Source organism: Leuciscus leuciscus (genome assembly GCF_965113295.1).
Source record: "Leuciscus leuciscus genome assembly, chromosome: 5".
Lineage (NCBI taxonomy): Eukaryota > Metazoa > Chordata > Actinopteri > Cypriniformes > Leuciscidae > Leuciscus > Leuciscus leuciscus.
Genome location: NC_138729.1, coordinates 20,233,117 through 20,259,197, shown reverse-complemented (window position 1 = coordinate 20,259,197; position 26,081 = coordinate 20,233,117). Strand labels below are relative to the sequence as shown.

Sequence of the window (26,081 nt, the reverse complement as noted above, 5' to 3'; positions counted from 1 at the left end):
TAACCATTTTTGTTATTTCCATCTTCATGTTTATGCTTTCATATTTTAGAGACACAATGACTTTTTGTAGGTCAGTTCTGCATAATGACAGTGGGGAAAAACAGAGGTCCATTAATTCTGCTAGTGCTTCTGTAGGGCAAAGATAACTGTAGACAGATTAAAAAGCAATTCATTTGTAATTTTTACTTCTCTGACCATAAACACATTTTCAAATGTGCCTAACAGTGGCTACAATAAGCAATGGCTGTTTTCAGGCTCCTGCAGAGATGAACCATGATAGAAGTGCTTTTAAGTTGCATAATGGCAATAATATTTTAGTCAGCCCAGGCTTGTGGCAATGATAATTATGTAGAAAGTCAGTCGCTGGAAGGAAGGCACAGAAAAATAATAATCAATCATTAATGCAATTTTTCAAGTGTCAACACCCATTTGAATGTGATCCAATGAGCAAAGGCTAATTCAGTTACACCATAAACAGCTCATTAAAAAGCCATTCATATAGATTCATATAATCTTTTTAGATTCATTCACACACAATTTAACGTAGCAGTGATATGTATACATAATAAAATGTCCTTGGTGATGTAAAGACTGAGATTTGTAAACACATTGATCAGTGAGTGTGTAGGAGATAAAGGAGAACAACTGGCTCTGCTATTGACGGTTCGATGGCGAAGTGTAAGTCTCCTGAGGAATCTGAGGATGGTTTACTGTCTCAGCTGGATGGGTAAAGGCGACTGTGGAAATCCACCAGTCTGCTGTCTCCTGCTGCTGTAGCCTTCAACAACAGGGTCTACAAGACCGAAACAGAGATTCAATGCCATTCTTAAACACAAAGCTCTTTCATTCATCTCATTAATTGCATTAGACGGCCGAAGGATACCGTTTAAACAATTACAATAACCGTTGTAGCAATTACAAATTATAATTGAATAAATGGATAATGAAAAACTATATTAGGTTAAGTAGATATCCAAAACTGAATCTTTGGCAAGCTTGATTAGATTACAATTGACTCTGATTAAGGAAAAACAGCCAAAGTAACTCATTTGTTTTCAAGTAGAGCGAGTGGATGTAACTGCTCACATCAATCAGCTCCAGGTCATCTTTGGCGTGCAGGTGACGCAGGAGGTACCAACATGCCACCGACGCAATAGTTTCAGAGCTGCCTGAGGCTGAACCATAAACAATCCTCTCCAACAGGCGACGGGTTTCCCTGCGGAAGAACCAACCATCATCAATTTAAACCTGATCCAATTAAAACTCTAATATCATGAATAAAGGAGATAGGTTTCATATTAAAATAGACTACATAAGAATGCAATGCCAAGATGAGGCAAACAATAAAATACAAAGGTGTGGCACAGAACAGGTCAGACTGACCTGACATGTTGATTAAATGGGTGACAATAAATGTGATGTCAACACAAAAACTCTATGTAAGGCCCTACCTGGAGCCCATTTTTATGGAGAACTGCAGTAAGGCTTGTAAGAGCAAAGCTACTGGTGAGTTGCCCATTTTTAAGACTTCAGCACTGGCTTCCAACACCAGATCCTTCCACTCAGAGACACAGACACCAGCCTGTAGTCAGAAGAACAATTAGATATCTTTACGTACTGTAGTATATACTTGCACTGTAAAATGGTTTGGTCTTTAAACAGACTGGAATAGAACTGGTAATTAAAAACAAGGATTTTAGATGCATTTTAGCTGGCAAAGTTCAGACTAATATATGACCGGAGTTGGTATACGCTGAAGGCTGACACACTTTAATTAAAAGTAATGAAAGACTGGCCACAAAGTGTCTAATTCAATTTAACAGGCAAAGCTGCAGTCAGCTAAAATGAAGGAAATAAGCTGACAGTTAGAGATGGAGGGGAGGGGGATAGACAAAAAAGCCAATGAGAGAGAGAGAGAGAGAGAGAGAGAGAGAGAGAGAGAGAGAGAGAGAGAGAGAGAGAGAGAGAGAGAGAGAGAAACAGAAGGAAAGCGGAAAAAATGTGCAAGAAAGACGCCTGAAGGCGCTGCAAGAGGCTTAGCCCAAAATAATAATGTCCTTTTGCATTAGCGGTCAGTCACACAGACACTTGCAGCTATTTTAAAATGTTACAAGGAAAACAGCAGGAATATATTGCACAATGTATCCAAATTTATTAAAAATACAACAAAAAAAAAATCACAAAAGCTTTCTATTTGAAATAAATTATGTTCATTAAATCAAAGAATGCTGAAAAAAGTATCACGGTTTCCACAAAAATATTAAGCAGCACAATTTTTTTTAACTGATAATAAGAAATGATTCTGAGCAGAAAATCATATTAGAAATTATATACATTTATAAGACATAAGAAAAAAAATCTTATTACATAAGAAAAATATACAAATTATATTACTTATTTTTTGTATATTATTTACATTTTCAAAATCTGTCTGTTTTCTTCCATGTTAATAGAGAAAAAGGTCTCAGTCAGTCGGTCTGCACTGTATATTGTAACAAGTGTCTGAGAAAACTGCATTTCCTCCAACATCCCAGTACAAGATGAATGTGGTACTCACCAAACATGGCGTGAGCGCCAGCAGGGCTAGTCGGAGCAGGCTGCTCGTCTTCCCGCCGTGATCACCCAGCTGAGACGCCAGCTGAAGACTCTGTCTATAAGCCACAGAGGCCTGAGCCAGCAGACCCTGAGAGCGGTACACTTCTGCCAACCACTGAGAGACAGTGACATCAAATCAACAACGCTCTAGTGCCACATGTGTAAACCTTGTTAAACCTCCCTCCTATGCACAGTACACAAACATTTGTCAGTTTCATCGAAATCTCCTGCATGATTTAACCTTCATCCTTCCCTCGCACTTTGTAACATATCTTTCCCTCGCGGGTCAAAATGACCCAAAGCCCTAAAATTATACTTATATTATATTATTTTTTTCTTGTCCAGAAAGCTTATTTTATTTCATTTTGATTATTTTTTCAATTTTTTTAATGCAATGAATTTGGAGATTTTTTGTTATTTTTTATTTTATTTACCTTTTAATAACTAGATTTGATCAATAAATAATAAATAAATAGGCATTTAAGCACATTCCTCGCATTATTTCAACTTAAATTCAAAATGTAAAAAATGTCATGCATAACCCTTTTAATTCAGCTCAAAATATCTTACATTGGGTTTCTTTGCCGACCTCTTGTGAGAATTGTTTTTTATATAACATGACATTTCATGACTCTTGCCACTAGATGGCATTATAGCTCTATATGGAGAAAAAAAGATGTTCCGCTGGGTCCTAAAGTCAGTTTTTCTGTAGTACTGTACTATAGTATTAGTTTTTAGTTAGAATTTTGAGCATTTTTAGGTTTTCTATGTGTATTCCATTCATTCCTAAGGGGGTCAAATTGACCCGCAAGGGAAGGATTTGTTACTTTTTAAAATTTCAACCACAAAACTCCTCAAATCTATTCAAAGCACAAAAGTCCTAGGGTATTGGACCCCTCTGATGAACACTAAATTTTTTACATTAAAAAAGAAATGAGTTTCATGTCAAAATGAAGTGTGTGAACATTCAGTTCTGACCTCAGGGTAACAAAATGCCAATATCTACAAGGAAAGTCGTATGTCTAAAGTACATACAGCAAGATTCATATTGACTGAAAATCAACCTGACTCCAAGCTCTCTTCAGTGAGATGGTGAGTGTACGTACGTGCCAGGCAGACACAGAAGTGAGGTTAGCCATGACAGCAGCACTGAGCTGATCCAGCACCGCTTGAGGAACACAGTTACCGGCCTCAGACAGCAGGAGGCGCTCACACTGAACCTGCCTCAACATCAGGAACACCACAGGATGCTCTGGAGATACACTCAGAACCTGAGATGGGAAAAAGGATGTATGAAACCGGTTAAAGGTGCACAAAGCAATTACATGCTTAAGTTTTACTTGTTCTTTACCTTCCTAACCGGTACGACAGCTTTGCTCGCCACCAGCTTTAAAGGGATAGTTCACCCAAAAATGAAAAATCTGTCATTAATTATTCACCCTCATGTCGTTCCAAACCCGAAAGACTTTAGTTCATCTTTGGAACACAAATGAAGATCTTTTTGATGTAATCTGAGAGCTTTCTGTTCCCTCCATTGACAGCCAAGTAACTACCACTTTGACGCTTCAAAACGTTCATAAAGAGATCATAAAACTAATCCATATGAATTGAGCGATTTAGTCCAAATTTTCTGAAGAGACTGGATCGCTTTATATGATGAACTGATTTAATTTAGGCTTTTATTCACATTTAAACATTGATCAGCGAACATAAACATAAACTCGGCCGAACCTGCTTGACGCACAAGAATAAACCTCATTGGTTCTTGAGGAAGCTCAAACGTGCTGCGTAACATGAGAATGAACCTCAATGGCTCTTCTCGCACATCAAGCAAGCATGCTTGAGTTTCCGTTTACCACAGCTGATGTGTGAGGTGATGAATGTTTATATGTGAATAAAAGCCTAGATTAAATCTGTTCATCATATAAAGCGATCGTGTCTCTTCAGAAAAGTTCAACTAAACCACTCAATTTTTACGATCTCTTTTTGAAGATTACTCTTTATGATCTTCATTTGTGTTCCAAAGATGAACGAAAGTTTTACAGGTTTGGAACATCACGAGGGCGAGTAATTTAAGACAGAATTTTCATTTTTGGGTGAATTATCCCTTTAATGCACTCACAGGCAGCATCTGAAATCACATACTTCTTTTCTACATATAGCAGGCAAAAAACAGTATGTGAAAAGAGTAGTATGTCCGAATTCACAGTATTCACTAAACAGTAGGCGAAAAGTTCCTGGATGAACTACTACCTCAGGCGAAATTTTGGAGTGGACACTTTACTATCCCATGAGGCCACATGAGAGGAGTTGTGAATGGCAGTGAAGTGACACAACTGTAGGTCACATGACCGTAACAACATGACCAATGTAGTATGTCCGGATTACATTCATAATCACACACATTTAAACGATATAGAACACAGCCACAGTCTCATGCTGTCTCATACTGTCTAGTAAGTAATACGTTTGGTAACTTTATGACCGTTAAAAAAGTATGTTTTATAGTATGACTATGGGTAATATGATGAAAATCGGGCGTACTACATCTGCAATGTTGTCACTGTCACTTGACCTACTAGCATCAGTTGTAGGAATCACACTACAAAATCTGGGTACTTTTTGCCTACTGTAATAATGTGTATACTATGACATACTACCGTTTTTCACCTACTATATAGTAGGGAAGTAGGAGTATTCAAACACAGGGATCGTATTCTTATGTAGAATGTAGTCACTAATATGACTGGAGTGTACAAAGTTTTAAACGCATTTGTTTATACTTTATGTCCAAAACTTTAAGCACAACAAATATACTTTTAAAATACTTATTCAATTATGTATATATTAATGTGACATGCTCAGAAGATCCGATCTCAAAGTCAGTCAAATTTATGTAGAAATTTCACAATAGGGTTCTCAAAATTTCTAGCATGACAACAACACTGTACAAAATCAATGTGTTCTTGGATCGAACTCTTAAAAATCACTGTAATCTAATGCAGTCAAACATTTAATAATATTTGGAAATTAAAATAGGTTAATCAGTGGTTCTGAACCAACACTGCACATATTGAATATCTCCTTTGTCTGATATACCCATTTTAGGTTTTACAGTACGAGTCAACCAGTGAAGGAAGCAGAGTCGGAGTTGGAAACTCATTTCTATGAGAGCGGAGCTACACGCTAGGTAGGAAATTGTGGAATTGACAGCAGATCGAAGAAAGCATTGAGAGCTACCGAAAGCATCTAACTCTTGAGAAATGCTCAATATTATGCAAATGACAGGCAAAAAACGGCAGGCAGGCAGCCAGTCACTGTGAGGTAAACGTAGTGACATCTGTCATGAGCATTTCAAAATCTGCCTACTTTCCTGGATTAGTGCATAAATCATATTATTTACATGTTAATATTTCGTTCAGATTTTAAATGATGCATTTTCATTGTCACTAAACTGGCTGGGTAAACTAGTGTTTTAAATTGACACTATATCCTTACTTTGGGCAAGCAAAAATATATCTGGCATCTTTCCAACTATAATTGTGTGTATAGATATGAAGATTACATTGGTTGTGTGGAAAACCAGCTAGTTTATACTGCTGGCTGAACCTCAGTCTAGATCAAATTCTAATGATGATCTGGCATTTTAAATTGCTGTCCTAAAATTATAGAACAAAGACAAACTTCCTCAAATTCGCTTTTACTTTTTTTAAATTGGCCTTCAAGTCATATAAATTATAGGATGGTTATTGTTGTTGAAATTATGTGTTTTATTCATTCCCTTTCTCTATCTTTTTATGATGCCAGTTGTCAATATTGTGAAGAACTTACTTTGGTCAACTTAGTTGTTTTAAATCTGATTTATAAATAAATCTAAATTGAGAGAGTTGACTACAGCAGGGGTATCGTGCTCCTGAAGGGCCACTGTTGTGCAGAGCTCAGCTCCAACCCCAACTAAACACACCTGAACCAGATAATCATGGTCTTCAGGATCACTAGAAACATCCAGGCAGATGTTTTGGAGCAAGTTGGAGCAACTCTACAGAACGTTGGTCCTTCAGGAGAAGGATTGGACACCCCTGCACTACAGACACCCCCCAAGTGGAACAGCTCTTGTGTTTTGAGCTGATCGAGAGCCATAGAGGCATACTAGACAGATGGTGCTGTGAAACGGGCACATTGTTCTGCTCTGAAGCCCTTGAATCTGTCTGTGTCTGCACCTGCGCCTGAGAGCTGATGAGAGACGAATCAATAGGGGACAGAGTGACACAGAAACAGAGAGCACGCTCATGTGTGTGTGTGTGTGTGTACCTGGGAGCAAAGAGTCTCTGCCTGGTCATATTGACCACTCTGTTTGAGTCCAGTCACGGCCTGCTGCAGCACCCATCCCTCCAGAGCCTGAGCCAAGAGCCCGTCCTCTCTCTGCAGGCCCTTCACTGAGAACAGACACACAACGCAGTCTTAAAGCCATGTTCACCGTCCGCATATACACTAACAGTCAAAAGTTTGGAATTATTGTGATTTTTTTATGCTTTTGAAAGTATTATACTCACCACAGCTGGCTCAAAAATACAGTAAAAACTAATATTGTGAAATATTATAGTTTAAAATACCTCTTTTCTACTTTAATATATATAAAAATGTAATTTATTAATGTGATGGCAAAGCTAGTCTTTAGTGTCACATGACCATTCAGAAATCATTATGTGTTGATTTGGTGCTCAATTATTAATAATGGTTCCTATTATTATCAATGTTGCAAAACGCTTTTGCTGCTATTTCTGTGGAAACCGTGATACATTTTTTTCAGAATTATTTGAGGAATTGACGGTTCAAAATAACAGCATTTATTTAAAAATTCAGCTTTGATTCACAGGAATGAATTCCATTTTAAAATATACTAAAATAGAAAACAGCTCTTTTAAATTGTAATTATATTTCACAATATTACTTTTTTCCTGTATTTTTTTATTGAATAAATTCAGCCTTTGTGAGCGAAAAAATTATTATTTAAAAAAACATTAAAAAAAATGTTATTGCAACAAACTTTTGACCATTAGCATATTCACATAGACTGACAAAACAGTCTCAAGTTTCACTGACCTTTTTCAGACACCAGAGTCATGTGCGCCCTCTCCAGATCTTCTCTGCGAGGGGCGGAGCCTGCGAGTAAGCATGCAGTGTTCTCTGTGTGACAGGCGGCCATTAGCCCCGCCCAACCAGCAGGATCATCTGCGTTTGTCAAACAGAAAGACAGAGGACACATCGATCCAACACTGAATCACTGTCATCCTACCTAGTGTAGACAAATATTTCATCTGGCTGATATATTGATGTCTCAGAGTCTCTTCTGTCCTCTCAAACTTTGAACATAGACCAGGCTTCACTCTGAATACACTCTCTGCATTACACTTGGCACTTACTCCTGCTGACACGTTAAATGCAAGGTTCTCAGTATCCAAAAGGAACATTTTCATCGTTTTAGGGTTAAAGAAGGGTGTGTTCTGTCCAATACTACATTAACAATGTTCTTAAACAAGAAGCCAAAGCTCATTACAACAGTTTGACATAAACTCAGTTTTTTTCTAACTGTAATGCGTATTTCAGGCTTCCCACACGTCAGACAATTTTTTTTTAATATTGCATTGTTTATTATAAATTACATATCTGTGCAATACTTTTTAAATTCATGTGCCCTTGTAATCTTTAATCAAAAATGTCCCCTTCCCTTCACAGGGACAGCATCTATTCTCTGATGATGTGTGCACCGGCATGTGTGCGGGACAATATTCCGTCCCCTCCAGCAAACTGTCACTCACATGAGATCACAGCAATTAGCAAATGATAACAATCCAATAAATTCCCGATGAACAAAATCAAGTCCCACCCCACATTTTTCTCTCATTCAAGGAGCAGTTTCACTCTTTCACTTTCTGCTTCATGCCGACTTTAAGACCAATACATTTCCATGATCCTTCCAGTCAAGCGTGGATTATGATTTTCAAAAATAAAATGATAGATATTGAACTAAAATAGTAAATTCTAAAGAAATACTTCAGAACTGAGCATGAGTAGGAAAAATTAATTTGTATATGAAGAGTTCAGATGCAAAAGCCTCTAAGTGCCATCTGAAATGTCCTTCTAAAATGAGTATTTTTATCAAGCTTGCATGTTTATGTTCAGTTATTTCACTTTAATGGCAATGAAAATGACCTATTAATTGTCATTAAAGTGAAATTACTGACCTTAAATATACGAGCTTGATAAAAACGCTCATTTTAGAAGGAAATTTCAGATGGCACTTAGAGGCTTTTGCATCTGAACTCTTCATATACTGGAGAATTTTCCATTTTTTTCCAGGCCTTTAAATCTACAAATTAATTTAATTTCCAGGACAATGGGAACCTTGATATTTGAGATACATGTGGAAAACAACTCTTCTTTCAACAAACAGCAAACAACAAACAAACTCTTCTTTTTTTTTTTGCCAATTAGTAAAGTCAACGTGTCATTGCAGGAGTAGTTCCCAAAGAATCAATGTCCTGAGACTGCACACATACACATTGGCAGGACCAACATTAATTTTATGCTTTTTTTAACAGTTCATGTCAGATATTTTTGTGGATTTGAAATATGTTATTTAAATAAATTTGGCAAGCAGAGATTTTGATATTTCCCAATTCAAACATTAGTCAGATATTAGTTTTGTATGCGTGAAAAGGCACTTTGTTCTGAGTCCTAGGCTGATGGGTTTATGATGGGTTTAGTCTTGGTCTCGTAGTCAGCTATTAGTCTGGGTTAGGGAATAACAAGTTCGGGGTCATGGAAAGTCTGTTTTTGAATCTTTAATCTTTATTGACTTGCCATTTAGCAGATAACCTGAGAATTGATCCAGAGTGCCTCTAATTGTAAGGACAGTTTTTGCTCAGATATCTGAGCAACCTGAAGCTTTCTGGTCAAAAGCGCAATGGTGATATAATGATGATTTGTTTTACTTGGAGTCTTAATGCTACACAATTAGGCTAACGCAGCATTAGTAACACTAGCTGACTGGATGGAACTTTACCTGGGCACAGCAGCACAGCTCTCTGGATAGTTTTCAGAGCGTTGCATCTTCTGTCCTCACCAGAGTGGCGGCCTGAGGCCAACTGATTCACTCCACTGTACAGCAATGCCCTCTACAGATAGAAAGAGTTAAACTGTTTAATGGACACAGATCTTGACATAGGATTTCATCCACAAATGTCAAGTTACCTTTCCAAGTGTCAAGCTGGCATGACATGCCACACTGCCGGCCACAGCTCCTCCCTGATGGAAATATGAAAACTACATGAACACCAATATTTTATGGTCAATATTTCTATAACAGGTGAACTATTCCTTTAAGCATGTTAGTTCTCCAAAAATATTGTGAGAATACTCACACTGGCTTTGTTGGGGCAGTACTGTGGGACCAGTCTGGAAAGAAGAGCCCAGAGAGATGGATTCCCTGGGTTCCTACAACATAAAAGTTGTCAAACACTCATCATTTTTTAGAATTAAAAAATGGCTGACAAAAGAAAGAATAATTCTTGTAGTTCTGGTACCACATTTGACATTTGGGTTAATTAACCAAATGCAATGATTCATCATACCTGAGGTTAATTATATGAAAGGGCCTTCCCTTTAATAGCATTTGAGTGTTTTCATGTCTTTGTACGATGCAGATTAAAAGAGGACATTAAAGGTCACTTGCTATTGGACAAATAAAGAAGTGCATTTAATTGAATCAAAGTCCTCAATTCCCCACTCAACAAGACATAATAGGGCCGGACAAATATTCAATAATTTAAGTGTCCGGGCTGAATAGCAACAACTGAAGTTTGTCTATTTTGATCTGAGTCTGGCTTTTAACCATTTTATAAATAGAATAGAATAGAATAGAATAGAATTTGTTTTTATATTATATAAAGTTTGGAGTTGGTAAGATTTATTATGTTTTTTAAAGATGTATCTTATGCTCACCAAGGCTACATTTATTTGATCAAAAATGACTGTTTTCTATTTTAATATATCTTAAAAGGTAATTTATTACTGTTATGGTAAAGCTGAATGTTCAGCATCATTACTCTTCAGGGTCACAATCATGATCCTTCAGAAATCATTCTAATATACTCATTTGCAGCTCAAGAAACATTTCTTCTTATCAATGTTGAAAACAATTGTACTGCTTAATATTTTTGAAGAAACTGTGGTATTTTTTTTTTCAGGATTATTTGATGAATAGAAAGTTCAAAGAACAAAATTTATTTGAAATGGAAATATTTTGTAACATTATAAATGACTTTACCTTCAACCTTGATAAAATATCATTATCATGATCATGAATGTGTCCTTGTAGAATAAAGGTTCATTTAAATTTAAAATTGTAAAATTTAAAAATAAAATGTATGTATAATATATCATTTGTGTTGTCAATCGATTAAAAAAACCTAACTAAATAATCACACGTTTTTCTGTAATTAATGTTGATTAATCACACTTATTTTTATATTGGAAAAATTTCACATTTAATCTCCAAATGAATGTAGAAACAACAAAGACAGTAGCCTATATTTTAAATATTTGTTTTTATGAAATAAGGCCAGTACCACCAATACCTATACTGCTACATTTATTAGGCTTTAAAAATATAACAACTGTTTATTTAAGTGAACTTAAAAAAATCTTCACATAAACTCATTGTAATAAATGTCACATTTGCCTGTGCCCTTCAATATATCAGATCAAAACATTTTCTATTGGCCCAGTCAGACCAGATTTACTTGCGATGTCAAAATACACAAAAAGTTATTGTTCTTGTTGTTTTTGACCCATGTAACCTTGTAAACAGTGCTTTAGGTAGGTCTAAAAGGTAGGATATATTCAGAAATTGAGTAAAGTTATAAAACACCACAGTTTTCACTGCATAAATTAAATATAGATTAATCCTTATTAAAGCAACAAATGTTATTCAGTCAAGAGCAGTGTGGCTTTCTGTGAGCACGGGTTGTGTGTGTCACACAGAGAGGAGATTCACAGATGTGAGCCAGTACCACACTGCGTTCTCTTTTGTGTCTTGTCACGCGTTAATGGTTTAAAAGCATTTGCATGAATAAGAGCGTGATCATATACTGTAACGCTAGCCAAAGGATGACAGGAAAAAACGGATACTGTGTTATTTGTGTTAAAAAAATTTGACGAGTTAAACTGAAAGAATTAATCATTAATTTTGACAGTCTTAAATATAATCTAATATAATATAAAATTTAGTTAAGGCCTGGAAATCACCATTTTAAAATTCCCTTATATTTTTAGGTGTGAATCATGCAGAAAGATGGTGTGTGACAAAATAAATTAATCAGGACATATCTGATGTCTTAATATGCTTTAGATTTAATATAGTAGGCACTTTTATTTGTCTTCAAATACTAATATGCTACATAAAGATTTTTGACCACTAATATTTTATAGTGAGCAGAGAAACATTGTCATATTTTGTCTTAGATTGTTGCCTAATCATGTTGTATCTAATTAGGAGACACACTATCTCAAAATATTATACAGTACCTGTGTATAGCCCTCGAAGCCTCCCTATGTACACCGCTAAAGTTGCCCTGCAGGGCCAGCAGGGTGCAAGTGAGCAGACAGTACTCCTCCACAGCGCCTCCTACAGGTTCCCCCAGTTTCAGCAGCTCGGTGAGTGTAGCACTTGCCAGAGTCACGTCCCCATGAACCAAACCCAGAGCACAGAGACACTGCAGGCTCTCTGGAATGGGCTCTTTAAGCATGGAGCTACACACACATATATAAACAAGAGGAGACAGGTTTTGCTTTTCACTACAGAAGCAGAGAATGTGTTTATCGGAGACAGTTGAATAATTTTCTCACCACTTGAAGAGAAGTGTTTTGGCATGATCCATGCTGCCCAGCGTGTGCTGTATCAGGGCCAGTGCAGTGAGTATACAGGCCTTTTCTTTCTCACTAGAGGCAACTGCAAGGGCTTTCTCATAGGCTGGAATAGAGTGCACATAGACAAGTGTACATGCATGCCCTTGGAAACACACAATCACAAGCTTGAGTAGTTTCATAAGGCACAGTAGGGACTATTTCAATTCCCAATGACAGCTCACCCTGAATGCTCTCTGGCAGGCGACTGATTTTGAAACAGGTGAGCGCCAGCCCGATGAGATCATGCAGCTCCTCTAATGGTGTGGAGGAATAAATACGCACTGCTTCTTCCCACTGCCCATCATCACTGACAGTGACATTATAAAATAAACATTACTTTGAACTGATAACTCAGATGGCATTATTATAGATGAAATGACTGACCGCATAGTGGTTTTTACCTGAGGGCACGGCCGTAACCCCTCAGAGCAAAGCTGAGCTTGTCTGTGTGAGGGGACGCCTGAAGCAACTCGACAGCTCTGTGGAGAATGGAAAATATCCAAGAACGATTTAATACCAGTATGGTCTAGATCAGTGTCTAGAACTTTAGGCAACATACGTGTTTTTATATAATATTTTTAAAACACATATCGAGTTTTATGTCAATTATTTTAATTAATTAATTCAAATAACTTGTTTAAAATTCACACACACACACACACACACACACACACACACACACACACACACACACACACACACACACACACACACACACACACACACACACACATATATATATATGAATAACTTAATGAATTAATATGAATACATATATTGATTAATTAATTAAATGAAGATCAGTTCATAATGAATGTGATAAGGCAACTGGGCCTGGAATATAACAAAAAAAATTATGTTTAAAAAAAATCATTAAAATTAACTTTTGGTAATTCCTGCTTCAGATTAACTAAAATTGTGTCAGGCACACTTAATGTCCAACTGGCCAGGACAGAATTTCCCAAATGTAAAAATAGCTAGAGGTGGCAAACCTGCGATACGCCTCAGTGGCCTGTTTCTTCAGCTGCAGGTGTGTGTTCAGGTATCCGAGCATGATGAAGGCGTCAGGGTCGGTCTGAATCCTCTCTGGTGTGAAAAAGAGCCAGGACACAAAGCTTCATTACCCCTCTCCATCTTTAAATAATTTGTCACTGTCACATGGGTCATTTCCTAACATAGAAACACATTTTTCACAAATGTGTCTAGCCATTCCACCTGCACTGCTGGAGAAATCATTCAATACATCAGGCATCTTTAACTGTCAGGCTAAAGGGCCTTTGTAATACAAAGAGATGGAGCAGAGACCCATTACATACGGAAATTGAGCGTTACTTTTTTAGCATGGCCTATTAAAACATGCATACAGTGCCATATTAATGCATTACATACTTTATAATGGTTATGCATTATAGAGCTTTGGTACTGTATTTTCTTTTGTCAAAAATTGGTTTGAGATCAGACAACAAATGACAGATCCTTAAATAACCTCGCAATATCTTAAAGGGTTAGTCCACCCAAAAATTTTAATTCTGTTATTAATAACTCACCCTCAAACATCGAGAATATGTTTTGCAAGCAAAAAACAACAACAAAAAAAAACTTTATTTAACAATTTCTTCTCTTCGGTGTCAGTCTCTGACACTGTTCACGTTGTAAACAGTGCAGCGCTTCCGGGTTCTATGTCAGAATGCCGGCTCAGTATTGGCCGGTTCCTGCATCAGCATCACATGCATGTGTCGTGGTGCTCACGTGGACAGTGTCAGAGACTGACACGGAAGAGAAGAAAATATTGAATAAAGTCGGGTTTTTTTATTGTTTTTGCGCACAAAAATATTCTTGTTGCTTCATAACATTAAAGTACGGAAGCCCTGGACCGCAAAAAAAAATAAAAAAAAAATCTGTAAAAAATAAACAATTAACCAAACTAACAATTTCGAGATTAAAGTCGAAACATTACGAGAAAAAAAAAGTTGTAATATTTGGAGAATAAAGTAAAAATTATGAGAAGTCTTCCATAGAAGTTTTGTGTGTGTGTGTGTGTGTGTGTGTGTGTGTGTGTGTGTGTGTGTGTGTGTGTGTGTGTGTGTGTGTGTGTGTGTGTGTGTGTGTGTGTGTGTGTGTGTGTGTGTGTGTGTGTGTGTGTGTAAAGAAATGCACTCGTGAAGTCGAACTGCCTCGGACATGGATCTAAATTAAAAAGTTGCCTTTTACTTTTATCTGGGCTTTCAACAAAAGGAAATTCTACAGGTGCCAACATGGCAGGTGCCAATCTACCAACATTGCATTACCATTTGTTTTAGGACGTTACAAAATACATACTGCGCCGGAAAAGACTTTACTGGTGAAAACACTTTTCAGACTAGATGGAGTTATCCAGCTTTATATCTGAGGAAATGGGATACAGAAGGATGCACTTAAAATGTATTCAGAAAGGATTTACGGGGAAGAGGGAGACAGTACGGTTACTGTTAAGTGTTCTCGAACCAGGTGGGGTTGCCTATAGACGAGCACGAAGACATGTTGGACCAGGACTGTGGTACCTACTACAAATAAAACAAATGGTAATGCCATTGTAGAATTTCCTTTTATTGAAAGCCCAGATAAAAGTAAGCTACTGTTATATTTAGATCCATGTCAGAAGCAGTTCGACTTCACGAGCGCATTTCTTTACAAAAAAATAAATAAAAACTTCTACGGAAGACTGTATTCTCGTAATTTTGACTTTATTCTCGAAATATTTTGACTTTATTCTCAAATTTTTCACTTTATTCACGAACTATTTATACTTTATTCTCGAAATATTTCGACTTTAATCTCAAAATATTTAGACTTTAATCTCGAAATGCTAGCATTTTTTTTATGTTGCGGTTCAGGGCTTCTGTATTAAAGGGATAGTTCACCCAAAAATGAAAATTAGCCCATGATTCACTCACCCTGAAGCCATCCTAGGTGTATTCTTTTTTCAGACAAATACAATCAGAGTTATATATATATAAAAAAAAATGTCCTGGCTCTTCCAAGCTTTATAATGGCAGTGAATGGCTGTTTGTCTTTGGAAGTCCATCAAAGCACATGTACTCATGATTAAAGTAATCCACACGTCACCTGGGGTTAATAAAGGACTTCTGAAATGAAGCGATTGTTCGTATAAGAAAAATATTCATATTTAAAACTTTATCAACTAAAATAACTAGCTTCCGGCAGATGGCTGAACACATCGATTTACGCCAAAAGACTAACCCTTGAACTTGACGCCCATGTTAAAATAGCCCATGTTACTACAGAGGTTCAAACTTAAAGGGATAGTTACGTTGTGTAACTATCCCTTTAAGTTTGAACCTCTGTAGTCACATGGGCTATTTTAAAGATGTCTTTACTACCTTTCTGGGCCTTGAAAGTGGTAAAAACGTTGCAGATCAAAAATATCTTCTTGGGTTTTATGGGTTTGGAAAGACATGAGGGTGAGTAATGACAGAAATAAAAAATGTGGGTGAACTAACCCTTTAACACAGTATAGTGTGTGTTTGTGTTCTCATACCAGTGTACTTGCTCAGAGCCACCTGGGCAGCAGAGACGGCGTTCATCTGAACTATGTTGTAGAGGTAGAGCTCTGAGTCTCTGTTGCTCCTGTCCAGCAGTGTGGAGCAAACCCAGTACGCATAACCCTTCACTCCCTCAGTCTAACATCAAACAAACATGTTACAGCAAGAAGAATATACAGCATTAGTCTGAACCTAAAGAATAAACTATACGCTACATTTCAAAAAGTTTGGGGTCAGTACATTGTTTTTTAAATAAATATATACTTCTATTCAGCAAAAATGCATTAAATTGATCATGAGTGACAGTAAATACATTTATAATCTTATTTAAAAAAAATCAATTTCAAATAACGGTTTAACAAACGGTTTCCACAAAAAAATGAAGGAGCACAACTGTTTTCTATATTGGTAATAAAAAAAATTGTTTCTTGAGCAGCAAATTTGAATGATTTCTGTAGGATCATGTGACACTGAAGACTGGAGTTATGATGCTGAAAATTCAGCTTTTATCACAAGAATAAATTACATTTTAAAATATACTAAAATAGACAAAAGCTCTTATAAATTGTAATAATATTTCACAACATTACTGTATTTTTGAAAAAATAGATGAAGTCTTGGTGAGCATAAGAGAAAACAAAAAAACATTACAAACCCCAAACTTTTGAAAGGTAGTGTGTGTTTAGAAATGACTAGACATACATGAGTGCTCAGTTCTGTGGTGTGTCTGAAAAGGTCCATGGTGTCATAACTGCCAACGGTCTCAGCAATGAGGGCCTGTATGACGAGAAAGTAGTTAGATGTGCTGCGTATAGTAATGGACTAAAGATATCAACTCAAGGTCTATCTGAAGTGTACCTGTCCGATCCAGCAGTTCACATAGAGGGGCTCTAGCGACTGAGCAATCTTGAAAGCTTCATGAGAGAGCTAAAAAAATTATGTAGAAATCAGCATGGCTCTCTAATACAAGTAAAGTAAAGCTTATCACTTGACAAAATCACATTACCTCTATATTTCCCTTCTTCAGATACAAAGCACCAAGGTTAGTCCATGCAAACACATTCTGAAAAATAACCAAAATATACATTACTTGCATCAACACAACTGTTTAAAAAGTGAGGAAACTGTTTATTTTTCTTGCATTACTTACATTTGGCTCAGCTTTTACTGATTTGATGAAACTGTGCTGTGCAAGTGCAAAGTTTTCTATCCCTAAAATATAAATGAAAAACATAGTATTAACACAAGAATAGTCTTACAGAAATTGTCAAAACAGTTATACAGACTAATGCAATTATGTACATCTTGTGCATCTACCTTTTGCCATGGCGACGATCCCAAGGGCGTTCCAGTATTTGTGATTAGCACTGTCCAGCATGATCGCCTTCTTCACACACTGTCAAAACAGAGCCAAACCAAAACAGCCTGTTAAAACACCTCTTCATGCAAGCACTGTGAACAACTGATCTCAGGTCAGGTCACGCACCTGCAGGGCTTTCTCCAGCAGAGGCTGGGGATCCTCCTCAGGATACAGGCAGCTGGATTGGTGGTAGTAGTTCATGCCGAGGTCACACCACAGACTGGGGGCCTCCGGCATGAGTTTCAATGCATGACCAAAACACCTGATAAAACAGTTTTATTACAGAATAATCAAGTCAAGTCAAGTCTAGTCAAGTCTAGTCAAGTCTAGTCAAGTCTAGTCTATCCATCCATCTATCCATCAATCCATCCATCTATTTTTTTAATGGGGAGACCCAGACTTCTTTTCACCCTTTAGTTCAATATGTTTCTGTATCAGTTCAACTAATCATAAGCAGGTATTTTTTAATAGATTTATGTAGACCACCCCAAAATATGGTTTATACATTAATATAACTTAAACATTCAACAAGTAACTGAATAAGTTTTTTTATTTATTTGATCAAAAATATAGTCAAATCAGTAATATTATGAAATGCCATTACAATTTAAAATAAATGTTAATATATTTTAAAATGTACTTTATTCCTGCAATGCATTTTTTCATGTTTTTTTTTGTTTGTTTTTTCATTAATAGAAAGTTCAAAAGTACAGCATTTATTTGAAATTGAAATCTTTAAAAAAAAAATCTTACTGACCCCAAACTTTAAAACGCTAGTGTATTGGCGCTTTTCCACTGCATGGTACGGCTCGGTTCGGCTCGGTACGGTTCGACTCGGCGCGGAACGGTTCGGCTCGCTTCGCTTTTCCACTGCGTGGTACGACTCGACTCGGTACGGCACGGTTCGGTTCGTTTTAGCTCGGTTGCTTTTCCACTGCAGTTAGTACCGCTTCAAAGTGGGTGGGACTGATCATTATAGTTGCCGTCTCTACTGCCATGACATCATCATATTAAATGCAAATTTTTCATTCCGTGTTTCCCCATCCACTCCTCGGCAACCAACGAGAGGAACGTCTGCACCTCGTCCACTGACCACGATTCAGCCATTTATTTTTTTTAAAGTTTATACTCTTTTTTTTTTAAGCAAATACTTTTAAAACAAGTGCTACAGCGTTGGCTGTTGTCTACTGGCTATTTAAATCTAGCGGGTTTAGTGTCTCGTGTTGTAAATACAATGACGCTGGTAGTGATGATTCTGTCTGACCAATCAGTGATCTGCAGTGTCTTGACGTCACATTTTAGTATCGGTACGGTACGCTTGGAACCTCAACAGAGGTGGTACCATTTAAAGCGAGCCGAAGCGAGCCGTACCGTACCGTACCATGCAGTGGAAATGCGTCAAAAGTGAGCCATACTGAACCGAGCCGTACCGTACCATGCAGTGGAAAAGCGCCAAAGCGCGCCGTACCGAACCGAGCCGTTCCGTACCATGCAGTGGAAAAGCGCCATATGTATTAGTGTATTGTATAGTGCATGAATAATAAAAAAAACATTGTTCAGCAAGTAAATTAATACATAGCCAGGATGTTGTTGAACACTTATTTTCAACAGATGAGCCCCTAAAGACACGTAATGACAGACTCTGATACAGCAAGTGTGATGTATTGTGTGATTGTGTCTCTCTTACCTTTCTCCTACAGTGAGGAGCTGTCTCTGGTCCAGTGTATGGCTCTGATCGGGTGGATCCATCCCACATAGAGCTCCAGGTACCAGCACTTTGGCTCGGTTTGCAGACACAGTTCTGCAGGTGGTGCAGACATCACCTAGTAACTTCCAAAGACACGACAGGTCTGGCCTTTGCTTTACAGCGCTGAGAACATTAAAACAAAGAGAGAGATTACATCAATATCCACTCAATGACACCCATCAAACTCACCTGACATAGTCAGACACCACTTTAAAGAATGAGGCACAAATATTCTCTTTACTCAGCAGACCCCTGTGTTCATGATACACTTTACCTGAAGAGGTAATGGATGGCATTCTGTATCAAATCTACAGCTCTTCCATCAAGATAGTCATCCAGTGCACTTTTAGCCAAGGCTAACAAGCATTCACCCAGACCTGAGAATCAAAACACAGTGAAGATACACTCCAGATTTGAATACTGGATGAAATAGTTATTAACCTAAGAGATTAAAACATTCATGCAGAAATCATACAAACCTTTCAGTGCCGGCACATATTCCTCCTGCTCTAAGATCTGCCTGTACTCTGAGGCAGCCTCTTTAAACCGGCCCAGGATCTGTTTGATGGCGGCCGTCTGATAGAGGCTATAGATTGAGGTGGGCTGAAGAAGATGTGCTTTATCAAAGGCTTTCAGAGCAGCTGTGAAACTCCTGCGGTTCAGGTAAGCTTCACCTAAACATTCCCAGCACACCCAGTCCTGAGGATCAGCCCTCAACGCCGCCTGCAGACTGAGACCACAGCAGAATCATGGGTAACTTTCAAATCAAATCAATAATCAATGCATATGGGGAAGCCATTTATCTTAACATTTTTGTCTGATGAAGAGCCATATGGCTAGATTTTGGTGAGAACAAATATATATATATATATATATATATATATATAAATATATATACAGTGGGTATGGAAAGTATTCAGACCCCTTAAATTTTTCACTCTTTGTTATATTGCAGCCATTTGCTAAAATCATTTAAGTTCTTTTTTTCCCCCTCATTGTACACACAGCACCCCATATTGACAGAAAAACACAGAATTGTTGACATTTTTGCACATTTATTAAAAAAGAAAAACTGAAATATCACATGGTCCTAAGTATTCAGATTGAAAAAGCCCTGTTAATGTCTTGCATCAATATAACTGCCAACTTTAACGTTGATAAATGAAATAAGATCTTTAAAATATCTACTAATCACACCATCCAGGGCCAGTTGAATAACTCATTACCACTTGTGCCTTATAGCTGAAAAAGATTCACTTACTCTGCAATGGCCTGTTGGTGCTGGCCAATCTTGAGGTGGTAGAGACCCCTCCTCATCCAGGCCCATTTAGCAGAGCCAGGAGTGGCTCTCTCTGTCACAGACTGCAGAACAGTCAGAGCTAAGTCCTAAACAGATAGAGCAGATCAAAGTGAATAAACCCAGTCTTCCTCAGCATGAGAAAAGTTCCTTGCGACTTTTTGAAATTAGATTTTGGCAAGAAAAACTAAACAGAGGATACCCTCAGTGAATTAACTAGACTTATCTGCACTCACCATGTCTCCCTGCTCCATGCTGAGATCTACAGTAGCCGCTCCAGCCTCTGCATCAGAGGAATCCAGCTCAAATGCTCTCTTATAGCAGCCTCTGGCTCTGCCCCGATCCTTTGCCACCTCTCTGTAGTAATGACCCAGGAAACGAAACACTGAACCAAGATACGGGTCCAGTTTAGCAGCCTTAAAACGACAGAAAACGAATCATTATTTATTTTTATCCAAAGACAAAAGCCTGGTATCTACATAAAAAGATAAAGAGTGTAAGTTCTGATGTTGGTGGCCTCACCTTGAGCAAATGTGTATGGGCTTTGCTACGGTCCCTTTGTATTTCCTCTCCCATGTTCCAGTACAGGCGTCCCAGCAAGAAGTATAACTCTCCATTATCTGGGCTTCTGGATAAAGCCTCCAGAAAGCTGTGAGACAGAGAAAGAAGACAAGAGGATCAGTGTTTGGTGTTTACAGCGATGTTGGTTTGTGATATTGTGTAGGAGGGCTTCACACCTCTCCTCAGCTTGTTTGAGCTGTTCTTTAGCAACATGCGTCAGCCCCTTCAGAGTGAGACCCTCCACAGATCCTGGGTGAGAGTTTAGCAGCTCAGCAAAAACCTGTAAGAATCATTTCATTCAAACATGATTTGGTCTACTTAGCATGATAGATATTAAGATATAAGATGGTAAAAAAAAAAGAAGCAATTTAAAAGATTAAAATTCAGAAATTATGTTCCTGCCGAAAGAAAACAATTGACCTGAAATGCTTCATCAGTTTGGCCTTTTTGCAAGAGAGCTCTTCCTTTCAACGCTAAAAGCACTGGGTCATTTTTGGCATCTGAAATCTAAAAGGAGACATCAACAAAATGATATCAATCAAATAATAATATTAAAATACATTAAAATAAAAATTTCAAAAGTTTGGGGCAAGTATGAAATTTTGTTTAAAAGAAATGAATACTTTTATTCAGCTAATGTTTATAATGTTACAAAAGATTTCTATTACAAATATGAACTTTTTATTCATCAAAGAATCCTAAAAACATCCGTTTTCAACATTGATAATAAGAAATGTGTGAGGACTGGTGTAATGGCTGCTGCCAATTTAACTTTTCCATCACAGGACTAAATTATATTTTAAAATATATTAAAACAGAAACCAGCTATTGTAAATTGTAATAACATTCACAATATTACTGGTTTTACTGTATTTTTCAGTTTACTGTTTATCATTCTCACTTATTTTTGTAAAATTTGTTACATAGGAGAAATGTTGTTGTTTTTTTGCATAGGATTATTGTTTGTAAAGTGGAAGATTGATTTTTGCGCTGAATAGGATTGGATATAATTTCGTTGTTCTCTTTTGTATAATGACAAATAAAGATTCGGATTCTGATTTTGATCAAATAAATAGCCTTTGGTGAGTATAAGAGACTTCTTTTAAAATCATTCCAACCCCAAACTTTTGAACGGTAGTGTTTGTTTCTGTTGTAAGACTGCAGCACTGTGTCAGTCTTTGATTTAAAACTTTACCTGTGTAAGTATCTGCAGAGCTTCATTAGCATCCTGGTCTCTTCCTGTCCTCACCAGAGCATCTAGTCTCAACCTCTGCAGCTTCTGAGTCCAATCATCAGAATTCCCCACACTCGACTTCAGCCCTGAACACACAAGAGAGAACAGCCCTTTCACTCTGTTAGTGCAGCTGACGAGTAGTTGTCCTGTTAGCTGTGTTTCATATGTGCAGTTGTTTTTAATGATACAGTACCTTGGCTGGAAGATGTGGCACTGTCAGAGTATTTATGCATTTTTAGTTGAGCCAGAGCAAGATTATACCACCCAATGATGGAAGAACGCATTCGCTTCAGTCCTGCAGGAAAAACACAACAAAAGATCGAAACATCCTGTTTGTAATTTACATTATATAGTTTAGAAAGTGATAGGAACTTAATGTTGCATAGCTGAACATAAACATAAATCAAGAAGTTCTTGAAATATACTATTAATGATCAAAATGTATTTGAAGGATTTCTTACATTAGACTATATGACCTTCGGTCTGAATGAAACATTCTTTTCAAGAACACGGAGAGACTTTGATAACCTTAGTGCTCCAAATTGTAAACCTAAACAGCAGTAAATTCTGTATATTTATGAACTCACCCAGACCAATACTTTTGATGGCGTCCTCGTATTTTTTATCCTGACAAGCTTTAATGCCAAGACCAAAGTGAGCATGTGAGCTGTTAGGATCCAGTTCTGAGAGACGGTGGAAACAACGGACAGCTTCCTCACTGCAGTCACCTACCAGGATCATTAGAGACAAGAACATTTATCTGAAAGCGGTGTTAATATTGAAATATCAGACATGAGGTTTATGTTTTCTCCAAACAGAGAAAGGATTATTTTTGTACTTGCTTTAGTGTTTAAATGTTTGGGGTAGGTATGAATTTTAATGTTTTTGAAATGTCTCTTACGCTTACCATTTATTTAATAAGAAATACAGTAAAAACGGAAATACTGTGAAATATTATTGCAAATATATATATATATATATTTTTTTTTTTTTATATGCACTTTATTCCCGTGATGGCAAAGCTGAATTTTCAGCAGTCATATAGCACTGCAGTGATGATGTATTTGTATAGGTTTAAAAATGATCTTGGTTTAAAAGCATTTGCATGAAAAAGAGCATGTGATCCAAAGGATAATGGGAAAAAAGGGATGCTGGGTTAACTGCGCTCAATTTTGACAGCACTAATATATATTTGTTGTTTTGTTTCTCACTTATTTCACTTGTCTTCGAGGACTCCAGGGATATTACACTTACCTGTTTTGATGTAGTGCTCACTGAGGGCCTCTAAAGGGTAGGATTGTGTCGGATAGCAGGACAGTGTGGCATCACAAAACTCTTTTAGCTTGGCCACCTCATGAGGAAGCTGAAGGGGATACAGAATATGAAACTTTTGCTTTGGTTCAGTCATAATTATTATTGTGTATATTATTATAATTGTGGCATATAGAGCTTGCCAACCTTAGAAAGACATTTAATGTAATCCTGTGAGAGGCTCCTGTGGGCTTCACTGGGCACATCTACTGTCATTTGCAAAGCTCTTTCAAATGCTGATATCAGCTGTTGAGAAAAGAAAAACACACTGTAAGCTTTGTAAAAATGTATGTGCTGACATTAACCTGGGGGTATGTACAAAAAAAGAGCACTTCAACTAAAACACTTGAATCAGACTGACGTGCTGCTGAGTCTCATTGTCCTGATCCTCAACAGTGTCTTGCAGGAGTCTGGTCATCTCCTTCCACAGCTCCAGCAGCTCTGAATCCTCCACCCCTTCCTCTCCCTCCTTTATCTGGATTAACCTCCGCCACACTCTGGCCACCTGTGGGTAGAGTAGCAAACATATGGCGAATCAAACCTGATGGTGATTTAGAAATAATTTGTAGATTTCTGAAGGTAACAGACCAGTGCAGTCCTATCCTCTGAAATCTTCTGTTGTAACATCAAGTCCTGCTTATCATATTTAAAGATCATACCTGTAAATAGTTCTTCTCCGACTGAGAGATTTCCACCAACTTCTTGCTCACTTCGAAACATTTCGCTTTGTCTGAGCTGCAAATGCAGAAAAACATACATGGATCAAGCAAATTGTTCAAACTGCATCATGTAGCATGGTTCTCCTTTTTAAATTAGGCTCTTTCGACCATATGAACTTGTTCTGAAACAATCTTCAACTTTTATTCTGCTGCCCTGGAAGAGATGTGCTCCTGTCACTTCTCATTTCTGTGATAATAACCAATAAAAGTTTTGTAGACAATTCAACTCATTTGTTGTAAAATGAATGGCATGATTATAGAATTCAAGTTCAAAGAATTTCACTGATTTTAATATTTTTTAACATTTATTATGAAGACAAATTTAAAAAGGTGTGTAGGGGACAATTCCAAAACCTAAGAAAATCTGGTAAATTTCGACCATGCAAAAAGGAAAAGAAAAAGGAGGTGGGGGCACAATCTGAATGTTTAAATCTATTATAATAACCTATCCTTTAATTTTGAATTAGATTTTTTTTCCATTTAAAATCATCCTAGGAGAAAAGAAGACCACTTTACTCACGTTTCATACAGTGTAATAAGTTTCTGGTAAATCTTTGGCAGCTCGGCTTTGAAATCTGCCTGGTCACCTTTTTCGTACAAATTTGCTAAACCCTGTAAAAGAAATCCACATTTAGTTCGATCAGCAGTGCACACAATATCATTAAAGACCATATTAACAAGTGAAAGTGACATGTGAAGGCCTAGTATGGTGGTAACCCATACTCGGAATTAGTCCTCTGCATTTAACCCATCCAGGTTAGTGCACACACACATTAGGAGCACTGACTGCAAACCGTAGACACACACCCGGAGCAGTGGGCAGCCATTTTTGCTGTGGCGCCAGAGGAGCGATTGGGGGTTAAGTGCCTTGCTCAAGGGCAACTGCATACCTGTCGGTATTGAGAATCGAACCTGCAACCTTGTCTGACTCTCTAACCATTAGGCCACGACTTGCCAAATGGTTAACAAACTGTGTCCATAAACAAACGCTACATTTTATGGACCATTCATTAAAGTTCATAAACTACAACCCACCTGCCATGCCAGCAGTTGCTCTGGCTCCAGTTCAGCGGCCTTTCTGTAGGCGATCTGTGCCTGATCCGGCTGCTGCAGCTCTGTGGCTGCCACACCAATGAACACCCAGGCATTATAGTTATTCTTCTCAAGCTTGAGAACAGCCTGGAGTACAGAAATATGGTTTAACTTGAGAGTGAAATGTTTACCTTGCCTTCCCACTCAAATAGTCAATCAAGAGAAAAGTATGAGATGGATGGAAGTTATCTACTATATGCTGACAAGTGGAAGTAAACACTTACCTTACAATGTTTCAAAGCTTCTTTAAACTCTTTATTTTTAATGGCTTCTCTTGCACTTTTCAGCTCAGCTTTCACTTCTTTACTGGACATTTTCTAATATAATTTGACAGAGATAAATGTTAACGAAACATAAGCAGTAGTAAAGGATGTTTACAGTTATGCATGTTATGTTGCCTATTAACTTGCTGACATGTGGACATAACTAAATTGTCATATTACCACACTTATTTTCAAAGGAAATTTGTGTATTTCTATAATGTTATTGTAAGAAATGTACGTACGGCAGAACTTGGTTTGTTTCCATTCAGCAAGGAGTAAACTGCGCATGCGTGTCGTGATGTTTAACGAGACGTCATTGTACCGCGACAAACATTATATTTATTTCTCCACAATAAAAAAAAAAAATCAATGTAGTCATGTCCATGCGTTG

At 37.4% G+C, this 26,081-nt stretch overlaps 1 protein-coding gene across 1 annotated transcript; it reads right to left on the bottom strand.

The window, feature by feature from the left end:
- Positions 1–168: 168 nt before the first annotated feature.
- Positions 169–25,996, bottom strand: skic3 (SKI3 subunit of superkiller complex). The gene is made up of 41 exons (XM_082169986.1): positions 25,933–25,996; positions 25,652–25,744; positions 25,371–25,514; positions 24,856–24,947; positions 24,276–24,351; positions 23,978–24,121; positions 23,764–23,862; positions 23,560–23,668; positions 22,893–23,033; positions 22,499–22,600; positions 22,267–22,391; positions 21,492–21,578; positions 21,248–21,351; positions 21,033–21,159; positions 20,747–20,926; positions 20,475–20,599; positions 19,693–19,943; positions 19,488–19,590; positions 19,154–19,336; positions 17,593–17,728; positions 17,424–17,502; positions 17,257–17,318; positions 17,113–17,169; positions 16,965–17,033; positions 16,809–16,883; positions 16,103–16,244; positions 13,557–13,650; positions 12,966–13,043; positions 12,747–12,871; positions 12,505–12,628; positions 12,184–12,408; positions 10,020–10,092; positions 9,850–9,903; positions 9,662–9,773; positions 7,699–7,827; positions 6,907–7,031; positions 3,702–3,866; positions 2,558–2,710; positions 1,452–1,582; positions 1,087–1,216; positions 169–793 (listed from the first exon to the last, which is right to left on the bottom strand). The coding sequence occupies exons 2-41, from the start codon at positions 25,739–25,741 to the stop codon at positions 716–718; spliced, it is 4,698 nt and encodes a 1,565-aa protein (XP_082026112.1). The 5' UTR covers positions 25,742–25,744; positions 25,933–25,996; the 3' UTR covers positions 169–715.
- Positions 25,997–26,081: the final 85 nt, after the last annotated feature.

Excerpts from the sequence above, each read along its gene's own strand:
- skic3 (XM_082169986.1), bottom strand. The coding sequence starts at position 25,741 with ATGTCCAGTAAAGAAGTGAAAGCTGAGCTGAAAAGTGCAAGAGAAGCC. Across the intron at positions 24,948-25,370 it reads AGCAACTGCTGGCATGGCAG|GGTTTAGCAAATTTGTACGA; the intron begins GTGGGTTGTAGT and ends TTTCTTTTACAG. Across the intron at positions 2,711-3,701 it reads CTTCTGTGTCTGCCTGGCAC|TGGTTGGCAGAAGTGTACCG; the intron begins GTACGTACACTC and ends ACTGTCTCTCAG.